This window comes from Aulonocara stuartgranti, assembly GCF_965226115.1.
Source record: "Aulonocara stuartgranti genome assembly, chromosome: 16".
NCBI lineage: Eukaryota > Metazoa > Chordata > Actinopteri > Cichliformes > Cichlidae > Aulonocara > Aulonocara stuartgranti.
The window spans coordinates 24,070,218-24,089,008 of record NC_138952.1 but is presented as its reverse complement, the minus strand read 5'-3'; the positions used below and the strand labels follow the sequence as shown (position 1 = coordinate 24,089,008).

General features: G+C 41.4%; 1 protein-coding gene across 8 annotated transcripts in view; it reads left to right on the top strand.

The window, feature by feature from the left end:
- Positions 1-18,791, top strand: part of fgf14 (fibroblast growth factor 14) — a gene marked incomplete at its 5' end in the record, with an annotated part of 327,598 nt that overhangs the window by 271,265 nt on the left and 37,542 nt on the right. Inside the window, 2 exons of one of the 8 annotated variants that reach the window (XM_082508319.1) lie at positions 13,878-14,554; positions 14,735-15,094. The exons of 6 other annotated variants lie outside the window; for them this stretch is intronic. In XM_082508319.1, the coding sequence (XP_082364445.1) occupies positions 14,902-15,094 (193 nt within the window). Of the gene's footprint in view, positions 1-13,877; positions 14,555-14,734; positions 15,095-18,791 lie in introns of those variants that run through there. One more of the 8 variants, XM_082508323.1, reaches the window with a different exon arrangement.

The following is an 18,791-nucleotide window of genomic DNA, read 5'->3' as shown; positions in this document are numbered from 1 at the left end:
GATGTGAGAAACTCAATTCTTCTTTTTAAAAAGTTCACTGAAATCATCCCTTACACCTCTGCTCACTTTTCCACCATCTGTTTACTCCAGCAAACATTTTTTTTAGATTATCAAGAAACAGAGCAATTGATTCTCGCATTACCTCGCCTAGTTCTTAAAGACAGGATGAAGCAGAAGAAAAGTAAAGTGTTGCTTTAGTATAAAGTACTTGTTGTTGTGTAAGAAAGCATCTGTAACGTTGAAGCGTGATGATTTTTGACCGGGGGTGAAATGTCACTTTCTGAGCTGCTATTCTAACTATACCTCTGTCACACTGGTGCTCACTTATAAGCAAGCAGCATGTGTTTTGTCACATTTTAGTAAAATATGATTAGCAGTCGTTATGTCCACAGCTGTCTTTCAGGGATCCAGCGCTGTGTGGTCATGTTTGATAGTCAAACAAACACTGCCGGGAATGTCAGTTGACTTTACAGGGCAGCAGCAGCAGAAGGAGGTCACAGGTGTGTGCGTCTGCAACAGCATCATCGACAGCTCTGTCTTTTTACTAAAGCCTCAATCTTCAATATCCTGAGGGCCAGGATAAAAACATGTCCCTCCTCTTCGCCGTCCTCCTCCTCCTCCTCTGTAAGTAGGCGTGATGGAGGAGGTGAGTGAGCTTCAGCAGTACAACGAAGGCCAACATCGCTGTCCACATTGCAGGCTCAGTCCTGCCAATTTTCGAGCTCTGTAATCAAGTCCCACCTCAACGGTCTGTTTCATGTGGAAAGAAAATTAAACTCTTGCATCAACTTTAAGTCATTTTTCTCTTATGTATTTCAGATGATTTAAATGCCCCCTCCCCCCATTCGTAGCCCAGGCATAAAGACTTGGGTTCTTGCATCTCACTTACACACCGCCTAATTATAGTCCACTGTAATTACAAATGTGTCACTTTTCATTAGGCCCTAACAGCAGACATGCAAATGAAACACTCTGTTTGAGAGGGTTTTTTTAATCTTTTCTTTTTACTCTTTTATATCTCACAGATTGACACAATTTAAAAAAAACAGCTTAAAGGTAATAATGCTTTCATCTCTATAATTATTATTTCATTATCTCCATTTGCATATATATTAATTAGGGCTTTTGGGCATAAACATAAATCGTGTTGTTTAGACTTTGATTTTGGCATTGTTCTGTCTTTTGTGCTTGCAGAATGGTTTTCTGTATTTTTCATTTATTTTTTCGTTACTTCATTATATCGTGTTTACTCACACGTGGAACTTGTCTCTCTGCCTCGACCTTTAACCCGTGACAGCTCAAGCTAACATAAGCACGAGCTCTAAGAGGGTGTTTGTAACTCTGATGTGGATTTTCCTTTGTCTGGTTGGTTAAACGGTGACTTGTGGTGACATGCTGTATTCTGAGAGCCAGCGATTGTCTGGTAAAGGCTAATGTCTGCTTTCTGCACCATATCGAGAGCGCTCGTCTGGCTGTGCTCCACTGTTCACATCAACAGTGTCTTCCTCTGTTAGTGTGTAGTGTGACCTGACATCACTGCACCACTAAATGCTATTGGAAGCTATGCGCCCTAAGGCAAATCCATATATCATAGTGTGCCCGGTGTGCCTCTATTGTGTAACAAAATGAAAATTAATGCCTTTTCCAGTTTGTTTGTTTGTTTTTTTGTCTTTTTCTTCATTTCAGTTGTTGTCTTCATGCTGTTTCCTCGTCTCATCTGACGTGGATGTTGACAATTAATGTGAAATATGAATTCATATATAGTAAATACCTGTTGCCAAAAGATGATCGATAAGTGTTTTACAGCACCCTGAAACCCACTATCAGTTTTTGGTTTATCACTACTGACTCTAATATTAGTTACTGCTCACTTCCTCTTGTTAGGTCATAACTCTGCACTGAGATCACTGCTGTTTACATCATGTTGTCAGATCTTTTATGAGTATTGACTGACACAGAGATGATTTCGATAAAGTGATGAGACCCAGTGGGCTATCATCATCAAGACTCACATGTCCGCACAGCATTTGCGATGTTGCCCGTTTTGGCCACTTGAGGGCATCTTGGTTGTCTTAAGAATACAGCTTCTTTGTTCTTCAGTGAAACGCTTCGCTTTCGATCCAGTCCAGTAAATCTTCTGACAGATGGTTGCCTAAGTGCACTGGAACATTTAGAATCTAAATATAGTGCTTACATTCAGGACAATGTACCGACATGACACACTGTTAGTTTCCCAGAAAAGGAGCTTATATTTAATTCACTAGAATCTTTTTTAAAAATTATTTTATTTTTACGATACACGTTGCTGCATGCAAATTAAAGTCGATGGGCTTCCATTTGAATTATTTATTGTCATTATAAAAGACATCACAGTGCACAGAAATGTAGTTTTAGGGAAAGAACGTGAACTTTTTAGAGTGGAAGCACATATGCTCTGTGCAGAGCAGCTCCTCTCCTTGGTCATTACTCTAATCCTGCAGCAGGGTCCTGCTGAGCTCTGCACTGCTCTCTAGTGGCTAAAATGTAGTAAAGCAATTTCAAAGAAGTAAAAGAATTATAAAGACAGTAAAGAGAAAAGAGTCCACATTATCTTGACAGTTAAACTATCAATATGCTATAATGTGTCAAGTCAAAAAGTAAACATCTAAATAGGAATATAGTCGATAATTTATACTGTGAGCAACATAATAAGTTGCTCATTTGGTGGATGAGGTCCTACATCCCCTGAAACCTTGTTACAGTGGAGTCACAATATTTTAGTGCTGTTGCTGTTGTTTCCTGTAAATGAATTAATATGGCAGGCTGGGAAATGCCAGTTTATTGCACACATAACCTAAACTCTACCTATGATACTTCTTTTTGTTTAAAATATAAAGATAAAAAGATAAAAGAGCTTCATGTTTGCATGCACAACTAACAAAATATTGCAAATCTGAACCACAGATTTCTGTGCAAGAAAATTCTCCTTCCAAATGTGTGCACGGCACTATAAGTAACTTTTAGGTGACTTGTCTTATGAAGAAATCCTATTAAACATGCAGAGCCACTGAGCAGGTGTCAGCACCATCACCAATTCGTCCTTTAGCAAGAAAAAAGACGGACACACTGCCAGATTCATAAAGAACAAAACTAGGAGTCCTGTAACAGATGGTATGGCCCACACAGAGCTGTGATCTCAACATCATTGAGTCAGACTGTAGCCTAAATCCACCGAGTCCAGCAACTTCTCTAATATTCTTGGAACAAGCTGTCTGCCAAGTACTTTAAAAAAAAAACTGTAAATTTGTACTCAGGAGAAGTGGAAGTGTTTTTTAAGACCCCCTCTGATGAAGATTTAACCTTGTTAACGTGTCCATATGTTATATTCTATGTGCTAGAAGACATAGCTCGAGTAAAATAAGTAGACACCCCTGCAGTATGCCAGTTACAGCTTCAAAACCAGATTCTCTTTAAAGGGCACATGTAATTTACTTCATAATAGATCAGCCTCAGATTTCACAGAGCACCCCGTTAACACATGTTGTGTTCAGTCGATTCTGTATTTAAGTGTATTCTTCCAATCAAAGAAATGTCTTACCTAATTTGGCTTATCACTTTGTTGACAATGGCTTCTCGCCAAGTGTTGCTGAAAACTGATGTGAGCACCTGAGGACATTTCTTGGGCCTATATCAAACCTGTGGATTGTTTTGGTGTATTTTTATTTTTAAAGTAATCTGAAAAAATGTAGTCGAATGTACTTTAATGTTTTCCATATTCATTTGATGAAGATGCTTTTCCATATTTTGTTGTTATTTTGTGTTTTTTCGACATCTACAGCTGAAACTGAGTGTGTCCAGTGGCATATTGCACCTATTTGAATATAAACCTTACTATCTGAGTATATATTAGATGTGAAATTTTTGATGTATTCATAGTTGTGGTAACACTTGATCTATGACAGTTAATGGGCGTCTGAGTGTGCCGTAATGTCTCCTGGTTAATTACTGCTGTCATACTTCGGTATTAACCTCATCACTTCAGACTAGTCCCCTTGTCACTTGCATTAGCTCACAGTCAAACACACATCACTTCTGTAGTGGCAGGACATCATCAGTGTTTTTGTCTTCCTTTCTCCTCAGAGCCAAGAGGGTCACACCAGTCAAAGTGCAGCACCAGCTAATGAAAGTTAGCGCCATAATTCTGGTCATTACAGACATCATCAGTATTTCATTGTCTCTTGTGGAAAGCTTTATTAGTCTTCTCAATCAGAGGTGACCGAGGTCCTATTCATACTTAGTTATTAAAGATCTATGGTCCATATTATATGAGCACACCTTAATAGACCTCAAAGAGGAAACATTAAAAGGAGTGCAATGTGAAACACATCTATTTGACAGAATATTTTATAGAGCCATCATTTTTATGGTTATGGCTCCAAGTCATTCATTACCAACAGCACATTTGTCATGTTGTAGTAATGGATATTTTTATAATTTATATACAGCACAAGCAAGGTTGTGCATTTTTTCCCGAGTACAGTGAATACAGAGCAGACATTACAGAATCAGATCACCTGCTGTCTGGGATGACGGTGGGCTGGTACAGCTCTTGTTGCACTGTTGTTATATTTTATGGTATTGGAGAATTTGTAGCTATTGTTGAAATCACATCCTCAGCTCTAATGATGCTGCACTACAAAATGTTTGAGAATCTTAGCTAATCAGCCTTTTTCATGTCGAGACTACTGCTTATCACTTCATTGTCCGTGAGATAAATGTGAAGCTGGAGCCGTGAATTGGTGCCTTTTAATGCTCTGTAATTACGATAATTGTCACATCCCATCTGAAAACCTGTCACAAGGTGTGGGCTGATTCTCACTTCAAGTGCAACATGTCCTGGGTTTTGATCCTGGATGAGTACGCATTTGTCACAGCCCGCCTCAAAGCAGAAATATATTTACAAATACATAATAGACTTATAGAAGAGCTATTTGTCAGCACAGTCGGTAGTGTGAGACACTTGTGGATGGGTAGGAGTGCACATGCAAAGCAAAGGAAAGAAAGTCTGAAAGAAGGAATCTGATGTAGTTCATCCAGCTGATCACTTACATCTGCAGGAGAAAGCACAACCAGAAACAAAACAGAGACACCTAGTGTCCAAATGGCCTGTGGGATTGTGACACGGTATAGGTGATTTAATTAATAAATGCAAAAACACAAATTTGAAAACAGCAGTTTGTCATTTTATTGGAATTATGTGTCAGATTATATCTGGCTGTGACTAGCTGCCAAAAACCCAAGGAGAAAATCCATGACACAATAATACACGTTATCAAAGTATGCACCATACAGGCATGGTGAGCGTGTGCACGTGGAAAGCAGACATGCACATCTTCTTAAACATCGACCTCGATGGGGCTGTCGATCAGCCGCTTCCTCTTTCGTGCTAATTGATTTTGGCTTGTTCTTTCAAGAGGACTGGCAAGCATAAATGTAAATATGTAGTGTGTGTGTGTGTGTGTGAGAGAGAGTGGGGGGGGAGAGAGAGAGAGAGTGAGTGAGGGAGCAGAATCAGTTCACAGTAATGTGTAAAAGGTGTCAGCAGTGATGATGTTATCAAAGGTAGCCATTAATCCTGACAGACCTGTGCTGTTCTTACATCTGCATATCCAATATCATTTGTGTATTGCACTTAAACACACACACACACGGTTTTGCTTGGCTGGCCTTTTATCTTAAAAATGTGAGTTACCTGATTGAAAACTATGCTGCAGACACGACTACATGAATATTCTTTACATTCACATCAGAACTCACTGACCTGATTTTCTTCATGTCTTATTTTTGAACTCACAAACAGAACTTGACCTGACCTGGCGCCACCCTCATTAACATTATATGAAGCACCGAAATACACAGAGGTCCTTCACCTGCGTCGGGAAATGATTAATATTAATGTGCACACCTATCCACTTCACTTGGCTTTGGTTTAGACACCTCTGTATGCATATTCACTGACAAGCAAAACAATAAAATATGCACACATGCAAGCACACATTTTTGTGCGCCTGGTGTCAGCCTTAAAATCCGGAAGCAGGCGATGCCACAGGGGCTCAGAGTAATTGATATTCTCCCACACTGCCCAGGGCTTCTCCAAGGAACCTCACTCTGCAGTGCTGCTGACAAGGCACATTCCATCACTGCTGCAGACTTAAAATAGGATCAAAGGATGAAGCAGTGTGTGTGTGTGTGTGTGTGTGTGTGTGTGTGTGTGTGTGTGTGTGTGTGTGTGTGTGTGTGTGAGAGAGAGAATGAAGCGGGAATAGAGGATGTGTATGACCAGTATGTTGACTCTCCGGTGAACTGTGACATTGTTTTGCCCCAGCATGTCTGACTTTTGGCCTCTCCTCTTTTCATCTTCTTTTGCATTTGCATCTATCGCTCCCTGTATACATCTGTTTACTCGCTCATATTAGTCCTTAAACACCCCCAAATTAGTTATGCATCATATTGGACTGTTTGTTTTTGAGCTTTTGTTGAGTTTTTAACTAAACACTGCAACCAAGAGGCGACTGAGATCAGTTGGATCACTGCCACTAGTGCAAAATTTGTCTCGTTTCACTTGCAAAAATCGGCTGTCTCAGCTTTAAATGTGGCAGCAAAGCCTCCAGACATATCTGATTTTTGAGTGACCTTCCATTTCAAAGCTAAAGTTGCCAAGAAGACTTAATAAGGAGTTTTGTTTAAGCAAAACACCATTATGAGACCCCTCATTCAATAATTATGTCCCCACAATCCCATCCTCTTTCTTACTCATTTTTTTTCCACTTTAAGAAGACTATTTTGTTTTATTTTGCGCTAGTTCAGCAACAAAAGTGTTAACTACCTCTTTTTTAGTTGACTTTAGACAATTGGTGAGTGAAGCTAACAGTTTGAAGCCACTGTGTTTCATTAATGTCTCCGTCGGAGGGCCCCACACCTCAGGCCCACTTTAATCTCATCCCCAGAGAAAGGGCAGTGCTCCATCACACTCGCAACAGAGAGACATATTGTAGTGTGGCCATACATATTCTCTGGTGGCATATTTAGTATACCTAGGGGCAATTATGTGATGCACATTTAAGTGATTTTTATAACACTCTGCATGAGATGATGAAGCGGCTATTTAAAGGTCTGTGGGCAGAGACGTAGTGTGCGAGCTGTTCCACATATTCAGAAGTCAGTCTCTCTGAGGTTGTTCTGCCACTTTTTTAAATGTATAATTTATTCACAGTGAATGATCTCACTCACAGTAAAGCAACAGTTACTGCTTCTTGGTTGACCTCGTGGAAGCTCATTCATTCATATATTCCTTCAGCAATAAGGAGGCAGCAACAACTAGGCCCTGCTTTCCCATCACGCCATATTGGCTGTAACTCACATCACTCACTTATTCATTATTTACTGCTTTCTATATGTGACTTTTCACTGTTGCAAGAAAAAGCTTGTGAACTCAGGATTTCTGTCTTGATGTTGACAAAATCTTGTGTGATCTCAATCTGTAATGAAATTATAGACACAATGTTATTATAGTTTACTGACATTAAATTAAAACCTCAACTCAAACTCAGCGTAAAAAAAACAACATTTTAGAATAACAACAACAAAAATAAAACCTAGAAGTTTGAAAAAAATATATATATATATATTACATATCTATTGAGGTATTTAGTAACATGTTTACTGAGACTTTGGATGTAAACCACAGCACTGTACAACACTGTAAATCATCTGTGTTTTTATATGCACTGATTTTCCTAAATCTTGCCTCTGACATGTGCCCTCAATCCAGTAACAAAAGACATAACAACTCTTGACAAAATCTTACACACTTACCAATACATACAGTGGGGCAAAAAAGTATTTAGTCAGCCACCGATTGTGCAAGTTCCCCCACCTAAAATGATGACAGAGGTCAGTAATTTGCACCAGAGGTACACTTCAACTGTGAGAGACAGAATGTGGAAAAAAAAAAATCCATGAATCCACATGGTAGGATTTGTAAAGAATTTATTCGTAAATCAGGGTGGAAAATAAGTATTTGGTCAATAACAAAAATACAACTCAGTACTTTGTAACATAACCTTTGTTAGCAATAACAGAGGTCAAACGTTTACTATAGGTCTTTACCAGGGTTGCACACACAGTAGCTGGTATTTTGGCCCATTCCTCCATGCAGATCTTCTCGAGAGCAGTGATGTTTTGGGGCTGTCGCCGAGCAACACGGACTTTCAACTCCCGCCACAGATTTTCTATGGGGTTGAGGTCTGGAGACTGGCTAGGCCACTCCAGGACTTTCAAATGCTTCTTACGGAGCCACTCCTTTGTTGCCCGGGCGGTGTGTTTTGGATCATTGTCATGTTGGAAGACCCAGCCTCGTTTCATCTTCAAAGTTCTCACTGATGGAAGGAGGTTTTGGCTCAAAATCTCACGATACATGGCCCCATTCATTCTGTCCTTAACACGGATCAGTCGTCCTGTCCCCTTGGCAGAAAAACAGCCCCATAGCATGATGTTTCCACCCCCATGCTTCACAGTAGGTATGGTGTTCTTGGGATGCAACTCAGTATTCTTCTTCCTCCAAACACGACGAGTTGAGTTTATACCAAAAAGTTCTACTTTGGTTTCATCTGACCACATGACATTCTCCCAATCCTCTGCTGTATCATCCATGTGCTCTCTGGCAAACTTCAGACGGGCCTGGACATGCACTGGCTTCAGCAGCGGAACACGTCTGGCACTGCGGGATTTGATTCCCTGCCGTTGTAGTGTGTTACTGATGGTGACCTTTGTTACTTTGGTCCCAGCTCTCTGCAGGTCATTCACCAGGTCCCCCCGTGTGGTTCTGGGATCTTTGCTCACCGTTCTCATGATCATTTTGACCCCACGGGATGAGATCTTGCGTGGAGCCCCAGATCGAGGGAGATTATCAGTGGTCTTGTATGTCTTCCATTTTCTGATGATTGCTCCCACAGTTGATTTTTTCACACCAAGCTGCTTGCCTATTGTAGATTCACTCTTCCCAGTCTGGTGCAGGTCTACAATACTTTTCCTGGTGTCCTTCGAAAGCTCTTTGGTCTTGGCCATGGCGGAGTTTGGAGTCTGACTGTTTGAGGCTGTGGACAGGTGTCTTTTATACAGATGATGAGTTCAAACAGGTGCCATTCATACAGGTAACGAGTGGGGGACAGAAAAGCGTCTTACAGAAGACGTTACAGGTCTGTGAGAGCCAGAGATTTTCCTTGTTTGAGGTGACCAAATACTTATTTTCCACCCTGATTTACGAATAAATTCTTTTCAAATCCTACCATGTGGATTCATGGATTTTTTTTTTCACATTCTGTCTCTCACAGTTGAAGTGTACCTCTGGTGCAAATTACTGACCTCTGTCATTATTTTAAGTGGGGGAACTTGCACAATCGGTGGCTGACTAAATACTTTTTTGCCCCACTGTATGTACTTTTAATATTTTAGTTGTGCTATAGTGTAGTGTTTAACATGTTCACTTAACATCTGTTAAGTGATCTTCTGGTTGACACCGGGAGGAGACACAGAGAGAGGGTTGGATCAGGAAGGGCATAAACATCTGTGCCCAATCAAACATGTGGATCCTTCTGCAGCTGCAGCCCCTGAAGGAGCAGCTGAAAAAAAGCAACTTTCACAGGACCAAAGAAACATTATGGAAATACACAGAGAAGAAAATGCTTTTCTAAAGACTTTGGTGTTCATTAGTTCACCATTAGAAAACTGTCTACAGATGGTGGAAATTCCCTGTTGGTATTCTTTCAATTACCGGGCATCCTGCAAAGAATGTGTAATGGAACCCAAGTGTACCAGCAAACACAGAAATGTTTACAACTTACTAAAAACTTTGTGTCCACTACAATAAAAACGCTAAATGGGACTGTTTTTTTTAAATGAAAAGACACCACAAAGGGAACAAAAGGCCACTGAATGTTGCAGAACACTACTTAAACAAAAACTGAACAAGTGATTCCAGCCAATCAATGTCAATTGTGCATCAATGTATTCTTCCAATGACATATAAACTAAAATTATCACTAAAACTCCAAAGCACTGTATTTTCAGATCAAAGCAAATTACCTTTATTATTATTGGCGTGGTTATATTTAACCTAAAATTCCGACACGTTTTGGCACACAGACCTTCATCAGGTCGAAAATACAGTCCATGAACACAATGAATCTTCTCTAGTGTGTTCCACCATTAGAGGCATTAGACGTATGGTGTTCAACCAGTAGCAAGAGTAAAACTTCACCAACAGGAGGATTCTTTAGTAACGTGGACCAAAGATCCAAAGAGGATCAAACATTCACAAAATTCCGAATAAGACAGAAAAAGACGGCACATACAAAGATAACACAAAGGCATCTTCAAGTCAAATAAAACAAGGAATTAGTTTAAAAATATTCTATAGTTTTTAAATAAATTTGACAGTTTTCATAGTTTTAATAATTTTCTTCAGGTCATAAGTGAACGATCTAATAAAGGAATCTCACTCAAAGTGATCAAATGCAAAAATGTTCAGTAATGAGCATGCAAAATAACAAACTAGTTAAGACTGTTCATGATCATGTGCTCGCGATCCCCTGAGCTTTCTGGCCTTTTCCCATCTCCACGGTTTCAGTATGTGCACTTAATTCATGACCACTTAATAAAATTTCTCCACAGTCGCTGCCCCATACAGGCTCTTTATGTGCACTCGTCTATCTTAGCTCTCTGATTAGCTCGGACTATTAAACTCATCCAAACTAATGAGACGCATACACGAGCACTGTAGGATACTTAAAGTCGATAACTGGGCTTGCTAAGCTTTTATTACTTCAGTATATGGACTCATGATATTCCCTGATTAAACAGCTAAAGTGAGGGGAAGAAGAAAAAGACATGGAGGGGTGGGGGGATGACATGAATCTGAGCTGGGAAAAATCATTAGTCCTCTCAAATTGAATTAACTTGCTGTCTTTGATAATGCAATGTAATTTCATTCTGTAAAGTTAAGGTTCTTTTATATCGTCGAGCCTCAGAAGTGCTGAGTCCTGCTGCCTGGTTTTTCTATCAGGATAGGTGATAAAACAACATGCCCCCTCCTACTATCCTCAAGCAAAGTCTCAGCAATAATCAAATGGGTTGTTTACTTCAGCTCTGTGAGTTGCCATTTGCTTTGCCTCAGCAGCAGGACATCTAACTAAGATAATTTCATTTTCTCAGAGGAGATTGGATTTAAATGATTTGACCTGATGAGGCTGTGGTTGCATTAATTGCAGCTTCTGCTTTGTCGAATCTTTGTGAATGAATCTTGGTTTCCAGGGTTTTCCATAAAGGCCAGATGTGCACGGTGTTATGCTCAGTGCCACACAAATAATAGAGGTTCAAAAACCGGCATTGGCGTGCCTTGTATTTTATAACTGTTGTTAGTTAATGTCTTGCAGATTCCAGCCTAAGGCAACATTTAGCCTTGTGTTTGCGGGCAGCCTCAGACAAAGTGTCCACATCTGTTTATCTAACTGCCTGTCTCTGTGACCCAACTTAAAGAATGAGTGAAGCTTTTAGGGCCTTCCTGAAGAAATTACTGTGAACAGCTCAGGGCAGACTGTCAGTTTGCTGTAACCATGTTAGAGCCTAGAAGGTGCAGTATAAATGGGGTATTAGAAGTCACGGGGAAAACACTTGGCTTATAGGTCTTTGGAATGGGCCTGCCATGGACCCTCATTCATTCACACACAGACGGAAAAAAAATGTAGGTAAGTGCGCTTTTGTTTTACTCTTCGACTGTTTGACGGGGTTTTCGATGCTTTTTTGCAACCACTGCTGTGTTTAGCTTAAAGGAAAGAACTGCCCTAGATTGCACAGTGTTGTCTCTGACTAGACTTCCACATGTGAATTTATGTGCTTTGAGGAAAAAGCTGTTCATGTATATTATGCCCATGCTGTGAGACTGAAAGTGGAAAGGCTATAGTTCACCAGCCTCCCTATATGTGTGTGTGTATATATATATATATATATATATATATATATATATATATATATATATATATATATATATATATATGTATGTATATATATATATATATATATATATATATATATATATATATATATATATATATATATATATATATATATATATATATATATGTGTATATATATATGTATATGTGTATATATATATGTATATGTGTATATATATATGTATATGTGTATATATATATATATATATATATATATATATATATGTGTATATGTGTGTATATGTATATATATATATATATATATACTCAAAGGGGAAGATGCATATTTCTTGTGCAGTCAGGCGATGTAACCCAGAGGAAAAAAGAAAATCCATTATATGTGTGAGCTTAAGTAGAAGCCCTCTGCGATTCATAACCGTCACGGTGACAGTGCCGCTCTGCAAAGTTGCTGTGGGACCATTGTTGAGCTGACAGTGTCCGCTGCTGGTTGGAGCGTTAACTGCATGTCTCTCAGAGCACCGCAGCAGCAGGAGGCTCCTAGGACATAAACTTTTAATGCACCCACGATATGTGCTCAATCTAGTGGGATGAGGGGTCGGGGGAAAAGCACACAAGCCCACGCATAGCGGGTTGAATGTCTTTTGTGAACCTATGTGATCTATAAAGAACATTTTAAAGCGGAATTCGTGTTTTTTTTTTTAAATCACTAACAGCGCTTTCATCCAGCTGTTATAAACCTGCTCATCTGTCCTCACACATTTTTCCCGTTCCTTTGTCACTTTAGTCAATCTTATATGTGTACATCTGCTGGATATCAACAGGTGTGTGTGTGCATGTGTGTGTGTGCATGTGTTTGTGTGTGTTGTGAACGCACATCAGAGCTATTCAGTACAACACTTTAGTCCCCCGTGAGCCAGGCTCTTTAATTACAGCCACAAACAGCAGATGGCTCTCTTGAGTTTTAATTTCTGTGCCTGTGATTGAGAATTGGATGATATTTATCCCCAAATCAACGAAAAGGATCAGACGCCTCAACCTCGCCCTGGCATTTATTGCGTGGATCAGAGACGTCTCGGTCAGCGTTTAAATTCACATGCGGGTCGTGAGTGGAGTGGAGTCTCTCTCATTTACTCGTGATTTACCGGAGGCATTCGCGCTGTATCGTGGCTCGTGGACGTTTAAGTAAAGGTTATGATAACCGACTGAAGAAATGACACCCCCACACTCGCGACCCACCTCCATGATGGTGCAGAAATCAGAGACGCTGTCCCTGGTGCTGAAGGCGCACACAGCAAATGGAGCGCGCGACTTGAATCGATCTTAATTAGAACAACATAAACAGGTTTCATGAGATGGAGCAAAATAAATAAATAAATAACAAAGAAGAAGAGTAGCAGTAATCCACTCACTATATGTGGAAATATATGGACTGTCCTGTGATAATGAGGTGAAAGGGAGTTCATAATGGCACACTGTCCCCTCGCGTTTGGCTTTCTTATTTCCACATGAGTGGTAAAGGGAATGTAGCTTTCTAAAGAGTCCAAACTAAAGCGTTAAAAACTGAAATGCTACTATCTAACGGCTTCAGACAGTCTGTCCCCCCCCCCCCCCACACACACACACACACTTTCTCTCTTCAAGCAGGGGCTCGGTTGTCAGGAGGGAGGAAGTGGGAGGGGGTGCAACCTCTTCAAGTCGTGCACTAACGAGTGGTTAGGACTTGTTGATGGGAAACGTTTGTTGATCTGGGGCATATAAACAAGCACTTCCTACCCCGTCCACCCCCACCCCACATTTCTTTTTTTTTCTTTCAGCGTTGGAAAATAAATTGCGCCGTTTGTCTGTGGTGTTACTTTCTTCCCTTATTCCCACTGCGCACTGATCGCTATGCATTCGTTTTCCTCGCAGTGGGCTCTTTTGTGAACATGCACTGGGTCGAATTGTGTGCTGGTCGCCGGGGGGTTTAAGTTTAATGTATTTGTATGCAGCTTGTCACACAATGCAGACGTCATCTCCACATGCAGGATCAGCTTTGGGTATGTTTTTCCCTCCCTGGATCCTATCGCGCCCAGTCGCTTGTGTTGTGAACACTAGCCGACACGTCGACTGGTAGTTGGAAAATAACTTGGTATTAATTCCACATAACAACTCTGGCTCGGTTGCGCGTTCCTCTGTATTCCCAACTGTGTTTCTCTCGTTCGGTCATCGCGGGGTCCCTGTCGCCGATTGCTTCTTGCAAACTTGGGAGCTGGATTCGCCCCGAGCTGCTGTGCCTTGAGACGGGTTGTGATCTTCGTAGGAGGCGCCTGTGTTTGTTTAATTGCTGGCGGCGCACATGCACGGGCGTCCCCACCGCAGACTAAAGACTGACTTCAAAAAAAGCAATCTCGTCTGGCAAAAGGAGAGGGGGAAAAAACGGAGTGTGAAAGGAGGAAAGAGCAGGTGAGATTTCACCGAGCGGACGAGGAAGCCCGTGCTGGACATTTAAGGAGGCGATGCTGCTGATTATTTCACAGACAATGAACAAACACATCACAGCACAGGTATGAATAATCCTCGGAAATATTCGGAATCAAGACTGTAGTCACTGATGTGCTGAATTACGCATGAACTGATCTAATTTTTTTCCACCATGCTCAAGAATTTTTCGAGTTATAGTGACAGCTGGTTTAATCCCCTAATTATCATGTAGTATTTTGATTTTTTTTGATTTTTTTAAAAAGGAAAGCCAGCTTTTAGAAATATTTATTTGGCATTTGACATAACGGAACGAGCCACATAGCCGCCACCATGGGACTGTGACCCGGGCTGCGAGCTCTGAGAGGCGGCTGTTTGAATAGTCCGTGCTCCGAGTGCAGACTGGACCTGAGCAGTTGTGACATTTTGAGCCATGGCTGCTGCTATCGCAAGTGGGCTGATCAGACAGAAAAGACAGGCACGGGAGCAGCATTTAGACCGACCCTCCACCAACCGACGGAGAAAGAGCCCCAACAAGAACAAGGGGCTCTGCAATGGGAACCTGGTCGACATCTTCTCCAAAGTGCGCATCTTCGGCCTCAGGAAGAGGAGACTACGGAGACAAGGTCTGGGAACTTCAGAGTGTGTATTCAGTGTAAACATGTGCATACATTCAACCACTGGTTGATCGCTTAATTAGGACTGCACTATAAAAAAAACAACCTTGGAGCCAGGGCAGCGAGGGGGCGAGTCAATAATGTTTGCTTTTTATTTATTAGACGCATTTGCCACGTTAAACCTTTGTGCTCCAAAAAAAAAAAGTTAAAGTTGATTATGAGAAGACAGAGCACCATGTTTTGTGTATGTAGTCGAGTTGGTTGAAAATAACCAACATTCCTCTGATTTCTATGCAGACCCAGGTAGCTGACGGGCTCCTGACGAGTTGTACCAAATGGTTTAGACAGGTTTACGTAGCTGTCACCTCTGTGATTCTAAAAAGGGGTCTGATCGCCATGAAGCACATACAGAATATGCTGAACTGCTGTACATAAGTAGATTACAAGAAGCCCAAAATGAAACTCATTTCTATGCAAGTAAAAGGTCAGTATCGCTGGAATGGAGATTACTCCTTTCAAACATAATTCCTCCACCCCCACCACCATCCTAGCATAATTCTTCAATTTCCAAAGCCAGTGGCCTCCCCTCTTGTTCCGAATGATATTCCGTGCAATTATGAACACGTCATGAACATTTCTTGGCTGTAAAGTGGCAACCTGGGATTGCTAAAAGAGCAATATCAACAATTAGCTCACTGCTGGAATCACTAATAGTGTTTTCCCTTAGAAAAAGAAATGAGGGTAATTCATTTAGGGAGAAAATGACTCCGGTCATTTCCCCCTTGTTAGTGAATGATTGAAGGCAGCTGCATGTTTCTCTCAGAATCATCAGGTATCAGACCTGTTGCACCACACATGCTCTAACTCCAACAGATTGAACCCTCTTGGCAAGCTGCATTTGTTTCCTCTTTATGTGCACGGAAGCAGCGTTTACTCTTTCATCTTGTCCACAAAGAGAGCCATTTTGATTGCTGAGTCTCTCTGTTCATACTGGAGCAGAACAACACCATGAAGTGTCTGCTTCACCAGCCCTTAGTGATTACATGTATTAAAATGGCTTTGATGAAAGAGGATCCGTATAATAGCCCGTAGAGGACACATCTGGCCATGGGTGAGGGTGCACGAGAATGGAAGGGTATAACCAGCTATCCTCCAGGCTGCTGTTTCTGCGTCTGCCCACAGTGTGCATGTGGTGGGATGTGTATGTGTGGCTGCCCCATTTTTGTCTGTGTGTGTATTTAATTGTCCGTCCTCTTGTGTCACCTCCGAATTGGCTTGTGGCGCATCTATCTTTTCATTTGAAATTGTCAACAGCATCCAGAAGCCCTCGCAGATCACAGATGTGGACAGATGACGCTGTCCACATCTGTCAATACAAGGGCCCGTATGCTGGTGTTTCCTTTCATTGGGGCGGCGTGTGCTTCAGTCTGCTCTGAGTGCAGAGATGTAGATGCCAAGTCAGCCTTCACTGGCAAGCATAAAATGACAACATCACACCTGGATCGGCCATTTTCTGGAGCAACACACGGCCTCTTGAATTTCAAATAAGTGACGGTAATCCACAGTAACAGCTAAAGCACAAGTGTTGGTGAACTGTGTCACAAGTCTGCCCGGAAGATGAGGGACACTTCACATAAAATCAAAGTAAGAATTCAAGGAGGGGGAAGCTCCTTTAAAATGGCCGTTTTCTCCTTAGTTTTGAGTGTCTCGTTATAGCAAACACTGTTTTCCTTTCCTTTCTTTCTGTACTCGTTCTGATTAAAGGCCCTAATGGGGAAAATACCTCATTAATTTCAGTCTCACATGAACTGGGAAAATCTCTATCGACTGATATGCGACGTTGTTGCCGGGGTGCTCCCTGCCACTGTTACTGTTCTCACTGCTTCATCTCTCTCTCTCTTTCTCAGACACTTCCTTTCCTTCTCTCCCTTCTTTCCTTCTTTCCACTGTGTTAGCATGAGAGCACAAAGCTTAGGAAGACTAATGACTTGTTTGCTGTACTTAATTTAATATTGAACCCTGAAAAGATGTTTCTTTGCCAGCGAATAAAACCCAAATGCACCACTGATCACATAGGTTGCGCTAACGTGCTCGGACGTACACATTTGTCGTCATTTCCCAGGTGACAAAAACACTGGGCTCTGACAGCTGAGCCTAAACAGACTGTGGTGCTTCAAATTCCTTCTCAGATGTGTCAGAATGAGGGAGTTGGGGTGAATTAAAAGGAATCCCTAAGTCTAGTATTCCCTTTGGGTTTACATATTGATCTTGTGAGTCAGACACTATGGGCTGCATTGATTGGCATTGACTTACAGTGTGTATCAAAGCCTGAGCATTCTCCGTACAGAAAATGATCAGTTGGCACTTTGTATCTGAGCTTGTTTTGTTGCAGTTGATCATTAAGCCGCACAGATGTGGCTCCCTGACATCTGTCAGTACCTCGGGGGATATGCTGCGTGGAAGCATTTTGTTTGCCGTCCTTCATATCAGCTTTAATTTTAAATCCATGCTTTTTGATAGCAAATACAGAGCCAGTGATCGCCATAATTTTTTAGGGGATTAGATGGGAGTTATAAATCCTATTACACTCAAACCCAGTAAGCGAGCCGGGGGCACACGTGGCTTGGACTTGCCTATAATCTCGCTGCTGTGGCTCTAATTATCTCCCGCCAGATTAGATCCCTTAATTATTAGATAACGTTACATTAGATTACCCTATACGTGATCTAAAAAGCCAGCTGAGATGAGTGATTTCCCGCTCCCTGGCTGTTTATTCAAGCACATGTTGACAGGACAGAGCAGTGCGTCATCAGTCAGCCTCCAGTGTCTGTGCTGAGTTATTGGATGAGATGTCAGCAATGTTGTTGATGAAGGAGGAATAGGAAAGGAGTGAGAACGCTGCTTTGATCGCCTTTCATATGACAACACAAGCGAGAAGGGTTTTTCCTTTGTAGGCTGGAAAAGCCCTTCTCCTATTCTAGAAACATCCAAAGTGGGTCAGGCAGGGCAGGGCTGACAGGAGTCTACAAGTATTGCTGCAGCTGTGCCTGTGTGTTTGTGTGTGTGTGTCTCCTTGTACCCCACATGTTGCTTGCTTACTTTGTACTGAGGTGAGTATGTTCCCCTGCACACACACACACAGAGGGATGACAACAGAAAATAAGAGAGAAAGGGGAAGAGGGAACTGCAGCGAGGTCGCTTCACAACTTTCCCGTCACAGCTGAATTTATACACAGAGAGGATTACTGCTACAAAACAACACAATTTGAGGTCTTACGATTCCGATGCTCTCTATTTTCCAAGGAAACCCCCCGCTGATGCCAAGCCGCAACTCAGTTTCCTTAGAAACAAAGCATGTAGAAACATACAGTGCTTCAGTTGTAATAACCAATAGTGCGACTGGGAAAGTCCAGTGAGATTAGAGGCTGGAGACTCCATCTGTGATAAGCAGCATTGTTGTTTCACTGTTTGGGGCTGTTATATACAGAGTCGTCTTCATACAGACAAGAAAAGAAATAAGTAAGAAAAGAAGCACGAGTCAAAGACCTCGTCGACTTAGAGAACACCACAGAGACGTTTTCAAAGCTCTTCTGGATTTTAAAGAGTGTACGCACCATATCAAGCTTGTCTGGAATGCATGCCAGTGTATTTGTCAGTCATAAATAATTCGCTAGGTATTTAAAAACATGACTGACATATTCATAGA